Source organism: Typopeltis vanoorti, chromosome 2 (assembly GCF_054136105.1).
Source record: "Typopeltis vanoorti isolate ZY-2024b chromosome 2, IOZ_Tvanoo_1.0, whole genome shotgun sequence".
In the NCBI taxonomy this organism is placed as follows: Eukaryota; Metazoa; Arthropoda; class Arachnida; order Uropygi; family Thelyphonidae; genus Typopeltis; species Typopeltis vanoorti.
The window spans coordinates 113,607,070-113,627,247 of record NC_143550.1 but is presented as its reverse complement, the minus strand read 5'-3'; the positions used below and the strand labels follow the sequence as shown (position 1 = coordinate 113,627,247).

At 37.9% G+C, this 20,178-nt stretch overlaps 1 protein-coding gene and 1 pseudogene across 1 annotated transcript in view; both read right to left on the bottom strand.

The window, feature by feature from the left end:
- Positions 1 to 20,178, bottom strand: part of LOC150109348 (uncharacterized) — a 233,482-nt gene that overhangs the window by 188,038 nt on the left and 25,266 nt on the right. Inside the window, exon 3 of the mRNA XM_090407573.1 lies at positions 15,127 to 15,267. Within this exon, the coding sequence (XP_090263699.1) occupies positions 15,127 to 15,267 (141 nt within the window). The remainder of the gene's footprint in view (positions 1 to 15,126; positions 15,268 to 20,178) is intronic.
- On the bottom strand, positions 12,522 to 12,644 carry LOC150109349 (U2 spliceosomal RNA; annotated as a pseudogene).

Sequence of the window (20,178 nt, the reverse complement as noted above, 5' to 3'; positions counted from 1 at the left end):
GAGCTGCAATTATGACAAGTGTGGTCCCACAGGGCTCAGTACTAGGATCTATATTGTTTAACCTTTATATCAATGACATTGCCAGTGGATTGCAAGGGGATATTCAGTTGTTTGCAGATGATGCGAAGCTGGGAAGGATTATTAGTAATGGTGCAGATGTGGTAGCCCTGCAAGAGGATTTAAATAAGCCAGATAGATGGGCAAATGAATGGGGGTATCAGTTTAATGCAGCAAAATGTAAGGTCTTGAGGTTTGGGAAACATTGATGGGATGCTGAATACTCTATGGGAGGAGTTATACTGGTGGAAGTAGGGGAGACAAGAGATCTGGGGTTGATTATTGATAGAAACCTGAAGTTTAGGGGACATATTGCAAAGGTGGTAAAGGTAACACAGAGAATTGCTGCAATTATGAGAAGGACACTGACCTGCAGAGATAAAAGGGTTATCATTCCGTTGTATAAGTCTCTGATCAGACCATACTTGGAGTGTTGTTCTCAGATTTGATTCCCAGGATTTGAAGGGGATAAATTAACTGTGGAAAGGATAAAAAGACAGATGACAAAGATGGTTTCAGGAGTGTACAAGGATAGTTATGAGGATCGACTCAGGGAATTTGGACCTGCAGAGTTTGGTGGATAGAAGAAGAAGAAGGAGAGGTGATATGATTGAGACTTTTAAACTGTTGAGAGGTGGTTACAGGGTTGACACTGGGGAGTTCTTTCGCTTGGTTGAACAGCAGGAAGGAGTTATGACAAGAGGCCATCCCTGGAAGTTACGAAAGGAAACTGTGAGCAAGAGGGTAAGGAGTGGTTTCTTTGCATGGAGGGTGGTTGAACCGTGGAATGCATTGCCTGATGGAGTGGTGGGAGCGAGAACATCAATGAGTTTAAAGAATGGTATGATAAACTTTGTGTTTCTTAGGGGGGGGGACCTCCCCCTCGATGAGTCTTGACAGACTTTATGTTCTTAGGAAGGACCTCCCACGATGAATCTTTTGACTCCATGGAGGCCTGAATAATAATAATAATAATAATCCAGATGTGTTCATATCAAGGCTTTATAAAGAGGAATAATAAAACTCCCTCATTTCTGTTTGTTAGCATATTCTTCGATAACCATGTAATCCTGTGAGCTGTCCTGGCTACTTAATGTATCCTCTAAACTTCAACTCTCTAACTACTATCCCCAAATCCCTGGCTTCATCAATTTCCTGAAGTACAGTTCCATCATCATCATCAAATTCCTGCCATGTACCCTCAAGGGGTATACAGGATATGATAGTACTACATGAAAAAAAAATTACATCATTACAAACTCCCTATCTACAATTTTCCTCCAAATCAGTCTGTTAAATGTCAAGACTCCAATATCATCAGGTCTTATATTTCTGTCTTCTAAGGCACTTTTTACTGTATCAATCCAGCTATATCTTGGTCTTCCTATAGGTCGTTTTCCTGCCAACCTGGCAGAGAACACTTGTTTTCCTAATCTTTCCTCTCCCATTCTGCTTAAATGACCATACCACCTGAGATTAGCTCTGCTAACGCATTCCGGGATGCTGACAATGTCAAGTTCTTTCCTAATATCCTCGTTTTTAATATCATATTGCCATTGATGCCATCTGTTCATGCCTCTAATCTTTCTCAGGACTCTCATATCTGTGGTCTCTAGTCTTTGGTCAAGTGTTTTACTTCTGACCCAGCTCTCAGATCCGTAACTTAAAACTGGTTTGAACACTGTCTTGTATTTAGTAGCTAATTTAGTGTTCCGACTAATTTCTCTCTTATTCCATATGAATTTATTCAACTGACTTCCCACCATACCAGCTTTGCTGATTCTGTTGTCTAATTCTATATTTAATTTACCATCTTCAGTAAAAATCGTGCCTAAGTAGCTGAAATGTTTTACTTGTTCTATAGGTTCTCCATTCACAACACAGTTGACATTTTCAATGATTCTGCCTATTTTCATTCTCTTTGTCTTTTTATTCTGACCTTCATACCATATCTATTACAACAGCTAATCAATTTAGTCAGAGAATCTTGCAGACTTGTAGCAGATTTATTTAGAAGTATAACATCATCTGCATAGAGCAGAGAGCTGACATTAACATCTCCAATTTTGATATCATGTTTAATACCACTTTCCTTCATAATGTGATCCATATAGATAATGAATAACAGAGGGGATAATGTACATCCTTGTCTGACACCAGATTTAACATTAAACCATCTTCCTGTACTTCCTTCAATTCTAACTGCTGACTTACAACTCAAAGAAAGAATAAGTATTGCTTGATATAATGCCCCATTGACACCATATAACTTTAGCGTACTGAATAGCTTCTCTCTTGGCACCTTGTCATATGCCTTTTCCAAATCGACAAAACTTAAATACAGATCGTTGTTATATTTCCATGATTTCTCCACTATTTGTCATAAAGTGAAGATCTGATCCTGACAGCCTCTATTTGACCTGAATCCAGCTTGTTCTTCACCAAGCTTTTCTTCCACAATTCTTCTCAACCGTTTCTCGAGTATACTTGCATAGATCTTGCCAGGAACACTCAGTAAGGAAATACCTCTTATTCGTATTTCCTCATATTAAGGAAATAGATGTTATTCTTTTCAATATGAAATTCAACTTTATCCTGCTCAAGACTAAATAGTGATTACTCCCAATTTCAAATCCTCTGTATACTCTGATGTCCTGCACCAGGGAGAAAAAGTCACTATCAACTATAACATAGTCAATGAGACTTTTCTTATTCCTAGCCTCTTCTCTCCATGTGAATTTGTGCACATTTTTATGTTGGAATATGGTGTTAGTAATAACAGTCCATGTCCTTAGCAGAAATCCAACAGATATTTGCCATTATTATTAGCTTTGCTCTTTTCTCCAAATTTTCCCATAATATTTTTGCATGTCTCATTTCCTACTCCGCTATTTAGATCCCCAACAAGGACCAACTTTTCCTTTTTCATTGTGTCAGTTGCTTTTTCTAAAGCCTCAAAAAATTCCTCCACTTCTACCTTAGTAGAACCTTCTGTGGGACCATAGGCACAAATAAGTCTCATTGTCCAGTTCCCCATTGCCCACATTACTCTACTTGAGACTGACTGCCATTCAAGAAGATTAGCCTCGTATTTTGTGTTGAATACTATGGCTACTCCTTCTTTTCCTTGATTGTCATTGCCTGAATATAACATTTTGTATTTATTGCTCAGAAAGATCTCACCAGTTTTTGTCTTTTTTGTTTCAGTCACCCCTATTATGTCGATCTGGTACTTATCTAATTCTTCAGTTAGCTCCATTTCTTTGCATTCAGGCTTCTTACATTGATAGTACCTATCTTTAACTCTGGTGATGTTGAGTTGGGGTTTGTTTTCAGATTTGTTCCAGTAGCTGACTTTTCGCTGTTCGCCCTAGTTCCCTGGCGAAAACAACGGGGGCCTTGTTTAACTGGGCGATGCCCCAGTCGGCATGAAATTTTGTCATGTTGTACCATCATTTTTTATTTTGGTTTAACCAATAAGAATACAATTTGGTCGGCTAAATCCCAAATTGTCAGCCCATCCTCGTTCGTTCAGTATCCAAGTAGATACCCAACAGAGTGCACCACGAGAAGGTGAGGATTGGACATTAGGTCAGAAGCCCTGGTCGGTTCTCTGCATTCCTTTAAAGGCTATGTGGAGGTCTCCTCTCAGTTATATAGCTTTGACCCTTAAGCATCCCAAGTACAGTTCCTTCATCCTAAAATGCATAACTTTAAACTTTTCCACATTAAATTTACACCCATGTTTTCCCATACTGTCAGCCTATTTAAATCATCCTTCAAGTTCTCTACATCATCTTGATTTGACTATTACCCTTAGCCAACTTTGCATCATCAGCAAACAAATGAATATCTCCCTTCAAATTATTTCCTGTATTACTTATGTGCACATTAAACAGCAGTAGTCCAAGCACAGAGTCCTGCAGCACAACACTAGTCACCTGCTTTCTCTTGGATTCTACTCCTCCATACACTACTTTTTGGTGTCTGTGGTTGAGTCACCCTTTTATCCATATCACCAGTTCAAATAAGTGTAGAGATCGATGAGAAGTAGGATACAGAAATGGGTTGATAACAGCAGTATTCTTTGCGGTTATCAGCATCGGTTTGTTAAGGGGAGATCATGTTTCACTAACTTACTTATGTACTATAACAAGGTGACAAATACTTTGGACAGAGGGAATGCAAATACTTGGATTTCGCAAAGGCTTTTGATAGACTACCACATGACAAGCTCTTAAATAACTTGAAACAGATGGGATTGGATAACAGACTTCTGTGTTGGATCAGTGACCGGCTGTCAGATAGGTATCAGAAAGTTGTATATGGGGGTGCAGTATATCAAAAAAGAGAAAGGTCACCAGTGGCATGCCGCAGGGGGTCAGTTTTGGGGCCATTGTTGTTCAATTTGTATGTTAATGATATTGGGTCAGGTTTAACTAGTGATATCCAGCTGTTTGCAGGTGATGCAAATCTGGGGAGAGCAATGCACAGTCAGGCTAATGTTAATGCTTTACAAGAGGACTTGAATAGATTGCATAAATGGGCAGGTAAGTGTAACTATCAGTTCAATGTTGCCAAGTGTAAGGTTTTGAAATTTGGTAAGCAACGATGGGATGCAAACTATACACTTGGTGGGTAAACTTTAACAGAAGTAGAAGATATGAGAGATCTAGGAGTGATGGTGGACAAGGACCTGAAATTCAGGGACCACATTGCACAAGTTGTGAAGACATCACATCGAATAATGGCAATGATGCGGAGAACCCTGACATGCAGAAATGGAGAGGTTATGATTCCATTGTATAGGGCCTTGATCAGGCTTCATGCACAGATTTGGTCACCAGGTTTTCATGGTGACAAGGATATGTTGGAAAGGGTTCAGAGAAGATTCACAAAGGTAGTCAGTAGTCTTTGGAATGTGGAGTATGAGGACACATTGAGAGAATGTAAGTTGCAGAGCCTTGTGAATAGGAGGAAGGAGGGGGGAATATGATTGAGACATATAAGCTGGTCAGGGGGTTGTTATCAGGTAGACATGGAGGAGATTTTTCATAGAATGGGAGATGGGAGTAGAACAAGAGGCCATTGCTGGAAACTGTATAAAGAGAATGTGAGCAAAGGAGTGAGAAGCAGGTTCTTTTCATGGAGGATGGTTGGTGAATGGAATGCATTGCCTGAGTGTGTTGTGAATGTGGAGACATTGAATCAGTTTAAGACATGGTTGGATGAGCATTGTATGCAATAGTGAGTACCTCCCACGATGAGTCTCTGACTCCATGGAGGTCAAATGTTGATAATAATAATAATAAATCCATCCCAATTTGTTGCAGTTTGCATAATAGAGTTCCATGTGGTATCCTGTGGCAAAATAATTCCTTTTATGAAAAGGAATTATTTTGCCCTCCTTCCACTCTCTTAGGACCTTGCCAGAGCCTGAGACTTAAATCATATAGCCTAGTCAAAGGCATTACCAGTTCCCCTTAACATTCTCTTAAAATGCAAGTTGATATCCAATCTAATTCTACAGCTGTATTTGCATTTTGCCCTCCTTTCACAAGAGCTGAGACTTAAATCATATAACTAGTCAAAGGCATTACCAGTTCTCCTGCACATTCTCTTAAAATGCAAGTTGATATCCCATCTAATTCTACAGCTGCATTTGCATTCAGATTCTGCAATATCCTAAGTACCTCTAATTCATCAACCCACTGTTCTCAACATTAGTCAATGTCACCTCTGCCATAACAATATCTTTACTTGAATGATATACCCCTGCAAAATACTCATTCAGTAGCTCAACAATTTCGTATGCCTATGTTATTACCTCTCTCTACTATCTGCACTCATTAAAGTTATCCTTCCTCTTAATTGCTACATAACAAAAAACTCTCTGGAATTTCCTTTTGCTTCTTTGGAAACATTTCCTTTCATAGTCTATTTTGTTTTCTTTACCATGCTGGTCACCTTTCTTCTTATATACCCTCCACAACATATTCTTATTTTTCAGCTGATGCTTTATGATACTACTCACCCATCGAACTTCTACCTGATTTACCATCCTGACCTTGGGTATACAGTGTGATGTTGCTTCCTCCAGATATCCCTCGACTATCCCCCCATGCACTGTAAACATCCTTCCCTCGCAGATCTTTATGTCATGATACTGCTTCAAGCTGCCTTCTAAGTGTATCACAATCACCTGCCTCATAGTTCCACATATATTCCCTTCTGAACTGGAATATCCACATGTTTTGCTAACTCCCGAGTCAAGACCACATGATCACTTTACCCAATTGGAAGCAATGTAGCCACCTTAGTTATGGATCCAACAACAATTTTGATCTCCAAGCCATCCTCCAATGGGGGTTCAGATAACCTCATCAATTTCAATGCTAATAAAACCCAGTTCTGTCCTGTCCTATTTCTCATAAAAAAGAACCATTTTTTCCCAGTATTCTTTTTGACAATATCCAAATTTCCAGACAATTGGAGATTTCTCTTTTTAATAAACACATCACAACCATTGCATCCTCAGCTTCAAAAAGACTAGGATTTCTCTTTTGCTCAAGACATTACTTCACCCCTGAACAGCTGTTAATATTATACAAATCACAAATCTGCCCAGCTATTGAATACTGCTCTCACATATTGGGTGGAGCCCCTAAAAGCTCCCTCAAAATGTTTTAATCAATACACAGATGAGCAATTAGACTTATTAATGCCCCATCTCTTACCAACTATCCCCCCCCCCCCCCCACATATACACACTTTTGCACAGATGTTTGGTTTCTGCAATATGTATATTCTACAAATATTTCCATGGGAAATGCTCATGTGAAATAACATCAATGATTCCCCCACTTAGTACTAAGCTCATTGAAGCATATGCAGCTGCTGCTCAACATCCCTTCACAGTGCACCTCGAACAAGTTTCTTTTCCTCTTTCTTCATCCCTGCAACTGCTGTATTGTGGAACACTTCCCCGTGTTGTGTTTCCCAAGGAATACAATATACAGTCTTTCAAATCAAATGTAAACAAGTTCCTCCTTTCCCAACCGACTACACATATAATAATGGTACTAATGTACTATAGGATGATCAACCAACCTCTCATGTATGGGCTCAACATATTAAAAAAAAAACATTAAAAGGGCTCAACATATTAAAAGAAAGAATATTAAAAAAAAAAAATCCAGCACCTTCACATTCTGCTTCAAGTAAATATTTCTCAGTAAGTGGATAAATTCCATTTCCATCCTGCTATGTGATCTTTCTTCCTTCCAATCTGTGTCTCCAAATTTCAAGTCCCTCATAATAATTACTCAACTTGAACTCATTGTACTAATCTAGTGATGTATATCTTCTGCATCATCCTTGATACCCCCTCCCGACCTATAGCAGCATCAATTTTATATTTTGTCCTACTGGCCTCAATCTCACACCAGATTGGCTCATCTTGTTGGCTGCAATTGATCTGTTATCATCAACAGTACCCCCCCCCCATCCTGTCTAATCTGAAAATACTAAATCCATCACATTCTATCCCTGTAACTATATCATTTGCTGTTAGTAAGTCTCACTAATGCCAATAACATTTGGCAAGGTTGCACTAACCAATGCCAAAAACTCTTCTCTTTTACTCCTGATGCTCATTAGTATATAGAAACTGTAGCATCATCCCCTTAGGCTCCCAACCATCTTTACATTCTCAATTGACTACCCCTGTTTAACAGTTGTCTGAGAGACTAGATTGTGCATTTTTTGTTCATTTACCCACTCATTTGCTTTATGGGTACCTTCACCATTTTCATCTGCATCTACGATTAATTGTTTAGTTTTCCTAATGTTGCACTTCCACACTCTCAGTGAATAAAGGTCTCTCCAGACATCTAACTCTGAATCCATTTAAGTGCAGTTCATAATAAATTTAGTTTAATCCTTTATTCAAGTGTGAGCAAAAAAAGTTTGTGCCTGAAAATATCTTCAGGACTGGGGTAAGATAGTACAACACTGGGCAACTCGTAGCAAAGGTGAACCAAGCTAACTTGGCTAACCAAGTTAGCTTCGTCCACCTTTGCTATGGGAACACCACAGGAACCAGGAGAAAAAGTAAAAAGAAGTGAAAAAGAAGCCTCTCAATGATGTGAATCCATTTTAAACCCCATTATAGCGCCCTCTTTCCACATCTGAACTTCTCTACGACGCTCTCCCATTTGCTGTCACCGAGTGAAGTCACCTCCTTGCTGTACGCGCATCGCTTTTTTCGGGGAACGCGAATTTCTTGCACCTTCCATAAATGCCTACTCATCACTCGTTATGTCATCTTTGGTGGTCAAACTGCAACCTTTGAACTTTCGTTCGCACAATGATACACGACTTTATACATGGTATATTTTAACATTGATGTTTTTGACAAATTAAAATTCCATCTATTTTAGACAATAACCTTAAACATAGTACAATTTAATATCTATTTCCTCCTTCGATTTCATTTTAATTTACGATTCAACCTCTTCTTTTATATTTTAATTCCTTTTTTAAGCAAAGTTAATATCTGCGTCTTCACATATTATATCTGTTTTGCCAAGAGTAGAAGTGTGCTTTTGCTTGATATTGTTCTCTTGTTAAATCTTGAATGGAGCAGTTCTATTCTTGATAGAGACATCATTCAAGATCTAACACAATGCATTCCACAGTTCACCTAGCCTCCATGCAAAGAAACCACACCTCACCCTCTTGCTCAGAGCTTCCTTTTGTAACTTCCAGGAATGGCCCCCTTGTCATCGTTCCTTCCACCAAGCAAAAGAACTCCCCAGTGTCAACCCTGTAACTACCTCTCAGCAGTTTAAAAGTCACAATCATATCACCCCTCCTTCTATCTACCAAACTCTGCAGTCCACAGTCCCTCAGCTAATCCTCATAACTAACATTGTACAGTCCTGAAAACATCTTTGTTATCTGCCTCTTTACTCTTTCCATAGTTAATTTATCCTCTTCAAATCCTGGGGACCAAATTTGAGAACAATAGTCTAAGTGTGGTCTGATACAATGGAATGATAACTTTTATATCTGCAGGTCAGTGTCCTTCTCAGTATTGCAGCAATCCTCTGGGTTACCTTCACAACCTTTGCAACATGTTCCCTGAATTTCAGTTTTCTATCAATCATCATCCACCAGATCTCTTGTCTCCCCTACTTCCTCCAGTACAGCTCTTCCTCCAATCTGGTATGCAGCCTCCCATTGGCGTATCCCAAACTTCAAGACTTTACATTTTGCTGCATTAAACTGACACTCCCCATTCATTTGCCCATCTGTCTAGTTTATTCAAATCCTCTTGCAGGGCTGCCACATCTGCACTATTACTAAAACCCTTCCCAGCTTCACATTATCCACAAACAACTGAATATCCCCCTGCAATCCATTCACAATGTCATTGATATAAAGATTAAACAATACAGGTCCCAGTACTGAGCCCTGTAGTATCCCTCTTGTAACCTTCTGCTTCCTTGATACTGCCCCACCATACACAACTCTGATACCTATCAGACAACCAATCCTGAATCCAGTTGACTAACCTGATATCTAAACCCATGTGCTGCAACTTTAATATCAGCTTATTATTTGGCACCCTGTCAAATGCCTTTGCAAAATACAAAAATGACAGTATAAGCTTTTCCTTCATCAAATGCTCTTGTCACTTTATTATAAAAGGCAATCATATTACTAAAGTAAGAGCGCCCCTTAACAAACCATGTTGACTCTCACAGATAACATTACCCTCATCTGCCCAACACTATATATGGTCCCTCACTAATTTCTCCAAGATCTTAACAACTACTGATGAAACATGAACTGGCCTACAGTTAGACACATCCAATCTGCTACCGCCCTTATGCAATGGCACTATCTTACCTTCCTTCCATTCCTTGGGAACCTTTCCTATAACAGACTTTCACTGAAAAGTGTGGTCAATGGAGCTCTCAGTTCTTTAGCACATTCTCTGAAAACTCATGGTGAAATACTATCCAGTCCCACATTTAGAGGTGAAAGAGAAGAGTGTCAGTAAAGCTGACACTCTTCTCTTGCACCTCTAAACCTCGAACCTGCCCTATCTCTCTAGTATTAAAACTTACTTCTCCAGGATGAAATACTCCAATAAAGTGTGTATTCAAATCCTCTGAACAACTTCACTATGTCCTCTGCATTCAGTCACTCTATTCCCATTTTTATCTCACGATGTCATTCTTTCACAACCATTTCTCCTCCTACTGGCCACATAGCTAAAAAAATTCCTTAGGATTTTCTTTGAATCTCAGGGCCAATCTCTTCTTACATTCCAGTTTCGCTTTCCTTAGCATACTAATCACATCATATTATTTGTCATCCACTTTACACCAAATTGTGTCCTCTTCTTCACTCATGGAATACAGCCTTACTATTGCTGCTAACAAATATTCCTTCACATTTTCCCAATCACTAATGATATCCCAACCTTCCAATTCTGCCATCCATGGAACTGCCCAAAATTGATATCTAAGATTATTATAATCACTTGCCTTATAATTCCACATACGTTCCCTTTTCTTTGATACTCCTGCATGTTTATTCATCTTCCAAGTCAAAACCAAACGGTCACTCTCTCTCTCTCCAACTGGGGGAGAGATGTCATCTCAGTTATTATCAGCTCTTCTGATGCTGTGACCAAATCCGAAACTCTTGAACCTCTTGTTCCATCTATTACATGTTGCCTAAGACATTTGTCTCTCAATTATTCTAGAAATTCCATTCCCTTATTACTACATGTATTTTCCTCTCACCAGCTTATACTGCTGTAGTTAAAATCTCCTATAACAATCATTCTTCTTGCACTTGCCAAGCTCAACTGCATAAAAATCTCCTGCTCCCTACCCTCTGTGTGCCTTGGCTTGTAGCAACACCCCACTAAATATTCTGTCTTGCCCACCTCTACCTCACACCATATGCTTTCAAAACCATTAGTGTCACTGCCTTCCAAAGCCTCCACTCCTAGAGGACATTAGTCATCACTTATTATAAGCAGTACTCCACCACCACATTTTTCCTTCCTTTCCTGCTGAAAAATGCTGTACTCTGTTACTTCTATTCCTGTTATTATATCATCTTCAGTCAACCACATCTCAGAGATTCCAATAATCTTTGGCCAGGCTGATGCTATCAGCACCATCAATTCATTTCCTTTATTCCGGATACTTCTGGCATTAGAATAATGCACAAAAATGTCACTGCTTCTATACCTATCATTATCCCCTCCAGACTCCACTGGACTCAGTGTTACCTTCCTCCAAGTCATCCCCATTCCCACAAGAGGCCACCTCTGCTACCATCCACCCTGGTACTTCTAGTTTCCCTGCATTGACACACCAACTCATTCAGAAAACAGCAAGTCCTTCCTCATTCGAATGCAAGCAGTCTCTCGCATACAGTTCCTTTCTGTCCTCAAATGCCCTCCAAGCATCCACATATTCCAATCCTCTCTTTTGACACATTCTGGCTATTATGCTATTCATTATTACCGCTCTTCTGCTCAGCTCGTCATGATCATACCTGAGCAACACACACACTATATCTTCCCTCTCTGAGTCTTCTTCCATACAACCTCAAGCATGAACCTCAGAACTCTTGCCATCCGATTCACACTGTCTCCCAAGTCATTCATGCCACCATCACAATAATCTCATCAACCCTTTCACATTCTCTTTCTCTCATTCCTTTAGGCTAACACTCCTCAGGCATTCTATTTTGCACACCACAAATCATCGAGTCTCCATACATCATACCTCTTGCCACTGTTCCTTGATTGCTCACCTGCATCCCTCACTCTCTCTCCTCTAATCCTTTCTCTCTGTATTCTCCTACTTACCTGCTGTCCTGGCATTACTCTATCCCTGGTTCCAGCACTCCCTCGCATTCATCTTATTCCCTCACTCCGACTATTTCTATTCTCTCCTCTTCCATCATTCCCATAACTCTCTCTCATTCCCTGTCTTCTACTGTTAATATTCTCTCCTCTGCTATCATTCTCATAACTCTCTCTCTCACTTCCTCTCTTCTACTGTTTCTATTCTCTCCTCTTCTATCATTCCCATAACATGAATGGAAGGAAAATAAGATAGTGCCATTGCATAAGGGTGGTAGCAGACTGGAAGTGTCTAATTATAGACCAGCTTGTGTGTCATCACTATACAACATTTAAAAACACTTTTTTTAGCACAGCTCAAATCCACTGCCATGTTCTTCCATTAAAAGTTTAAATTCAAACAGTTCAAACTATGCAGTTGAGCTTTAAATTGTAATGGTCCTTGTTAATTGTCTCACTAACTATGCATCCCAAACAGAAAGCTATCTTCTTTACATGGAGTCCTCCATCTATGACTAAAAATAGAAAATATAGAACTGGATTTCTTCAAGCCCAATAGTAATAATTTAGTTAAAAAAAAAAAAAAAATCAGTTTAATATTAGAGGGCCAATGGGGCCATATCAGATATTAAACTGATAGAACAGATACTATGCTTTTCACTTCTTGGCCTTTGGCTAAGATAAGAGTGTAGTTTCTTATCGGCATAACATCAGATACAGATATTAAACAAAGCACTAGCTCTGTCAATGGTCTATAGGCATATTGCAGTTGCACCACTGAGAGAGTGGTGCAACTGCAATATGCCTTATTTTGGCAGACAGAAAAATCCATCAAATTATGTCTAGAAGAACATAAAAGAGACGTTACATATGGCAGAACCAGAGCTAGTGCTCTGTCAAACCATTGGCAGAGCACTAGTGCCAGCAGAATTCAGGACATGAATTCTGCTGGCACTAATGAGGAAAACACCATCATTCATCCAGTCTTATGGGACAAATCGGAGAATATCTTTCATTGCTATGATGAACTGGAAAGAAGAATTGTAAAATCTAAAGAAATCGTCCTCAATCCAGTACATCTCAACACTAACCTCAGCTATAATCTATCAGACTGTCATTGCGCTGCTATCCAACTTTGGTGTTCATGAGATCTTCAATGCATGCACGTGCTCAACAATGAAAAGATAGCATAGTTTCAAATGTTAATAAATTAATCCTTTAGTGTATAGATTTTTTTGTCTTTCGCAATGGTTTGTTGGTAGTTTCCTCTTGTTGTGCAGTCGAATGAAGACAAAACTAGTCGTGCAATCTCTTAAAAATAGCGTTTCTATTTTTGTGTTGGACTATCACAATATTTATACAATGCTTGAAGGTAAACCAGGAAATAATGAATTTCAAGTGAACTTTTTTTTTTATCAGAAAAGGAAACTGACATTAACCTCAGCAGTGTTACTAGAATCACTTTTCAATGGAAAATTCAACAGTTCCATGAATCCTTAAAAGATATGATAAACTCCATCAAATTCCTGTGGCACACCACTAGTAATGGTTAATTCATGCACTTCCTGTTTACATTCTTCTTCCAAATTAATCTGTTATCTGTGAGAACAATAATAATGTCATCTTTCGATGAGCGGATAAAAATGGCTGATGCATACATCAGCCATTTTTATCCGCTCATCGAAAGATCCTCTCCATCATTTAGACCTTCCTGGGGTCTATATACAGCACCTGTAACTAACCTTGCTCCTGTAAGCTTTCCTATTTTGGATAAACAGGAAGGACTGCTAACATCCATCTGGAGGAACACAGAAACTGTGTCAATCATCTGCACTACAGACACTTTGGAGTAGTGGACCCCATATTATACAAATCACAAGATCCGATGGAGGGGAAACCTCCCGTTCATACAGGAATAGATATAAATTGGAAAGATTATTTCTAGAATCTGCCATAGCATTACCACATTCACCAATCTTGCTTTTCATATTCTATAGAGTATGAAAGGCAGGATATCAAAGGATTTCCCACTAAGTGTACTTGCAGGCACAAGCTTAGTTGTATTTCTTTGTGTCCATGCCAATGGATTGGTAACCAAGACAAAATACTTGCATAGTGATTTATTAACTAAATAAATTTAGTAATTATTATTATTAACATCTGACCTCCATGTAGTGAGAGACTCATTATGGGAGGTATAAATTATCACACAAAAAGCTTGATCATTAAACTGATTCAATTACATTCACAGCACACTCAGGCAATACATCCCACTCACCAACCACTCTCCATGCAAAGAACCTTCTGCTCACCCTCCTCATACAGTTTTCAGGAATGGCTTCTTGTTCTACTCCCCCCTCACATTCTTGAAAAATTTCTTCCATGTCAACCTGATAACAACAGAGATTTGCAATTTGTCTCCAACTGTGTCACACAGACTACAGACAAGAGTATACAAAAGAACATGCAGGTAGCTTATACGAATGCTAGGAGTATCAGAAACAAAGAGGTAGAGTATTGCCTTGGTCAATATGTTGGGATTAGAGATTGTAAGCATTAGTTAGACCTGGCTTTCAGATATATTAGGTGGTATCGAATGTAAAGAGTACAGTATTTTTAGGAAGGATACATATGGTAGGAGAGGAGTAGGCATGCTGCTAATGATGTCAGATGACTTGAATCCAGTTAGTGTTGAGACCTATGATTGTAATACTAGTAACGGTTTTTCATGTGGCAGTGAGTTTGAAGCCATGGGCATGAGGTGGAATCTAATAAGGAAGGGGGGGAGACTGCTGCTATTTTCTTTTTCTAATGTGATCTAGATCCCAGGATGTTGATTGTTTAGCTATTTTAAAAATATGTTGAGACTTTTTTGACTTGACTTTACCAAAATATTGGAAATATCAATTTAATTAATTTTAGTTAATATAGTAGTCTATGTTGTAATTTCTTTAAAAAAATACAGCTATAAATTTATCTGTGAAATACTAGCTTAAGCAAATTTCCTTACTTTCTTGACTTTCTGAAGCAAATATCTGTTAAAGCATCAATACTTTAACTGCAAAACTATGATTCAATTTCTCAAAAAAGGTTCAATCATCTATGCTACTGTTCTTCTTCATCAGTATTTCTTAAAATAATTGGAAAAAAAAATTTTTTTATCATCTTACCCATTTTAACTTCACTCATACAACTGATGTGCTTGGGACACAGAGAATGCTTAAGAAGGTCATTCTTATGAGCTCTAAGTGTTTTCAAACAAAAGCGACAAAATGCTTTTTTGTCATCACCAGGAACAGGCTCAATCCAACCTGTAAGTAATCTTAAAATTACTACCCACATTATTTCAAATAAAAGGTAATTAAAATTAAAATTTTTAAAGAAATATTTCAAGTCCATCACCAAATATCATTTATTTAATGATATTTGGTGATGAAAAATCTTCAATATTCAATTCAAATTCATTTATGCTGTGATCATCATCTTGAGTTCCCTTGCCTGTCACTTAATTTCAGAGTAACTTAATATTAAAATAGATAGGAAGAAGGTTAATCTTATCTACATAATCTTTGTATTTCAAATGAATGTATTCTCTGGCCAGTTTTCTTCTGTCCTGAAGGATGAAAACTGAATTTCCAGAAGAGAAAAACCTATAATTCTGTATGAAATCAACTAGCTTTCCTTCAGTGAAAAGTCCTTATAAAGGTTTTTCACATCCTAAAGGGAGATTCAGAACCAGGTCATTTTGCCTAAAGGATATTGATATTACCAACTGGGTTAGAGAGTTTATTTTATTATCAACATTTTTTTTTTTTTTTTAATCTTTAAAATAGTGATATTGTGATAAGATATATATCATTACATTTATATAAAAAATCCTTGTTTCTGGGAGAGAAATCCTACCACCTTTACATGAGAAAGGCTAACTCACCTTCAATTGCAAAGCCCCTAATAGTTTCTTTGCATCCTAGAAATGATTAAACATTTGAGCCAATGTGTGTTGCTAATCACAGTATTGTCATTATGAAATAATTCTAGAAAGGCTGTTCTTTATGATGATAATCAATACTTTTTATTTTGAACAGTGATATATCATTCAAATAAAATTATAATTAAACGTGTGGACAGACTTATGTGTTCGTCGAACATGTTGTTTATTATTTTAACGTTATAATAGAACACAGAAACTAAGTAAATAATTAATTTATTGACTTGATGCTGATATTTCACTGGTATTATAACCAGCATCTTCAGAGCACAAAAACACTGTTTGTCACAATACGCGAGACTAAAACAACATGGTGTACTTAACCAAAATTGTAGCAGCAACACAAAGACTAGAGTCCTGATTTTGGCGCCCTCTGTCTGAAAAAAAAAAAAAAAAAACGCTATCATATATTACTAGAGTCCTAGAAAAGTGCTAGTTTTTTTCTTAATATGACTGTCTCCCAGATCTTCGGCAAGTTAATACAGCCATATTTATTGAGATTTGGAGTGTGTTTTAGGGCTTCTGTCGCCTCTAAGAACAATCTCTCCGATTTATATGGGTTTCTGTGTAGTACTTTTGTGTTTTTCCAGTTGATCCTGTGTGCAGGGGTATCCAGAGCATGGTCTGCTAGGCCCGACTTCCCATAATGATATTTCCAGACGTATCGTTTATGTTCGCTGATGCGGATATTCACAGTTCTTCCTGTTTGACTGTAGTAGGCTTGATTGCATGAGCAGGGTACTTGGTAGACTCCTGGATGTGATAAAGGAGGAATGCTGTCCTTGGGTGAGCGGATGAGGGTGGCTAATTTGCTACATGGTCTGAATGTGGTGCGTAGTTTATGTTTATTGAGGATTCTTGAGATCTTTTCGGATGTGCCTTTAATGTAGGGGATGGTGACTGTTTTGTTGTAGTTCTCTGTGGTGGATGGTGGGAGGGGTTTCTTAGGAGTGTTTAGTATTTTGTTTATTTTTTGTGGATTGTAGCCGTTGGCCAAGAAGGTGTGGCGTAAGTGAGTCAGTTCAGCAGTCAGAGCCTTGTCATTTGAACAGATTGCTCTCGCTCTATGGGTTAGCGTTTTTAATATGCCATATTGTTGAGAAGGATGATGGTGTGATTGTTTGTGTAAGTATCTGCCTGTATGTGTGGGTTTTCTGAAAACTGAAAACTTTTTTTTTTTTTTTCAGATAGAGGGCGCCAAAATCAGGACTCTAGTCTTTGTGTTGCTGCTACAATTTTGGTTAAGTACACCATGTTGTTTTAGTCTCGCGTATTGTGACAGTGTTTTTGTGCTCTGAAGATGCTGGTTATAATACCAGCGAAATATCAGCATCAAGTCAATAAATTAATTATTTACTTAGTTTCTGTGTTCTATTATACCGTTAAAATAATAAACAAAAATTATAATTAGCAAATTCAACTATATTCATTCACTGTATTAACCTTTTTACTGTTAAAAATAATAATAATAATAAGCCAAAACCTCTCCTAGCTGATTTGCAGAATTTCTTTCATAATTTAATTAAAACATAACATGAAAAACTTTAGGCTATTTGATTTCAAATCAAGGATAAATCAATATTGTGATATTTATAAAAGATTTTATTGAAAATCTTGTTCAGTATTTTTATACAATGCTAAAATTTTGCATTCTATCAGGATGATAGAATGCAAAATTTAGCCACTATTATTTTATTTTTTGTAACACTAATATACACATAGGGCAATGCAACATTTGTCATACACATATATGCTCTCTCTTTTCTCTCTCTCTCTCTCTCCTTCTGTTCTTCTCTTTAAGTGGGATGTTTTGAAAACACACACAAATTGGATTTATTTTTTTTTTTTTTCTTATTTTTTTGTGTAGGAAGAATCAGGGATGAGAAATGTCTTACCATCAGTCAAAAGGCTGGTCACCAGGTAATGAATATCATTGTAGTAGTTGTTCTCGATATATAGAAGTTTTAAAAATTTTCTCTTATGCGGGTTCTTATAATTCTGCAAATATTATATGGTATTGAAGAGACAGGAGTGCTTGGCAGTGGAAATAATGGTAGTGTGAGAGAAGAAGAGAGATTGGGAATGCAAGAAGAACAGGGAAATGGAGAAAGCTCAGGCCTTCAGAAAATAACTGTATGTCACTTGTCAAATCCTTCCAAATGTACAGTGAATGTGTGTATGAAGATGGAGTACACTGCGATATGGGTGGGGAGAAGTTGAAACTGAGCAGACATATGTGGTAAGTGGTGATAAAGGTGAATGGGTAAGGGTAGTGTGGTGAGGAAATCACAACCAACCAATGGCTTTGGTAGGACTGGATATAGACCTAAAAATGAACTGTTGTGTTTGTTTACGAATGCCAAAAGTATCAAAAATAAAGGGGATGAAATGGTTTTGGTGGTTGAGTTTATTTATCCCAAAATCATTGAAATAAGTGAAAAATGTTGAATGAAGATGATATCAAAATGAGAATAGAAATGGAAGGATACAGTATTTTTCGTGAAGATAGAAAGAGCAAGAAGAGAGGAGAATGAGTGCTGCTGATGATATCAGGGGAATTAAGTACACATAAGGTAGATATGAAAGTCGGAAATAGTGGCACTGGTTATGAGACATAACCAGTGCCACTGGTTATGAGACATATTTAGTTGGATGTTGCTATAGGCCAGGAAATGTGAAGGGTAGTAATGAAAAAATGTATAAGCAACTTAGATTAGGGAAGAAAGGAAGGGTAATTATAATGGCTGATTTTAATTACGGAGGTATAGATCAGAATGAAGAAATAGCATTTGGGAATAAGGAAAATGAATTTCTGAAGTTCTTGAGAGAAACTATCTCAGGCAGACATAAAGAAGGGCACAAGAGGATTAAGAGTTTTAGATCTGATCATATTGTCAGAGAATGTAATTATGAGTGGAGTTTCATGTTTTCCTCCAGTTGGTGAGAGTAATCATGAGGTGATCACCTAGGTTGTGGCTAGCCATATGCAGACTTCTGTGAGGAAAGGATATATGTGGAATTATAAAGCTGGTGATTATGACAGCTTAGGAGACAGCTTGGTGCTCCTAAGCTGTCTCTTAAGCAGCATGGAATGAGGAGTTGAGCAGTAGGGAAATAAATGCACTTGGAAAGCGACAGAAATACATAACAGCATCAATGTGTGATTGTATTCCAAAGGCCAAAAAGCTGAATAAGGTAGGTGTAAAATTGATGAATGAGGGGCTTAAGCATGAATGCCTCCAAAGTACCTTCTTAGGTACTTTAGAGGCAGTACAAGATGAATGATAGTAATAATCAGTTACATGAAGAGTATAAAGAACAAGCCAGAAGAGTGACTCAGTTAGTAAGGAAAACAAAAATGAAGTATGAGCAGAAATTGGCAAAACAAGCAAAGAAAAACCCTAGAGGGTTTGTCAGATATGTGGCAAGTATAAGGAAGAATGATCATGGTAAGATGGTGTTAATGGATGAAAATGGTAGAATGCTAACTGCTGCCGAAGACACTGTTGAGATATTCAGTGATCAATTTATAAGGGTGTTTCATCCTACTCAGGGTAGAATCATGAGGAAGTTGAGTGTAAAGGACATAGGAGAGGATGGCTTAATTGTGAGTGAGAAGGATTATTTGAGGAAATAAATAACCTTGATGTCAATAAGGCAATAGGATTTGATGACATGTCCCCATTCATCTTAAGGAAATGTTCCAGGGAATTGGCAGTAGCACTGGCATGCTTGTTTAATAAAGAGTCTTACAACAGCACAGGTTCCAAAGGAGTGGAAAGAAGGTCAAATTGTTCCACTGCATAAAGGCAGTGTGGTTTCAAATTATAGGCCAATCTGTATATCTGGAGTTGTGGTGAAGGTACTAGAGAGATTGCTGAGAAGTAGGATACAGAATTGGGTTGAACATAGCAGAGTTTTCAACATGGGTTTGTTGATTCATACGAAATATTGACTGCCATTCAGTCTTCATTTAGTATGAATTTGAGCTTAGATGTGTGGTATATAAGAAGTTTATATAATGCCACTTATATTATACTTCTAAATAAAATATCTGTGATTCACTCACGAAAGTTGGGATCTGAACCTTCAAGCCTGTTAGTTAAATGGGTACGTTAACCAGGGAGGGATTATTATTATTATCCAATTATTATTAAGAGAGACTTGCAGGGAGGGATTCATAGAGAGAGAGAGAGGCCACATATTACATGCACCAGCTATCATACTTATTCTT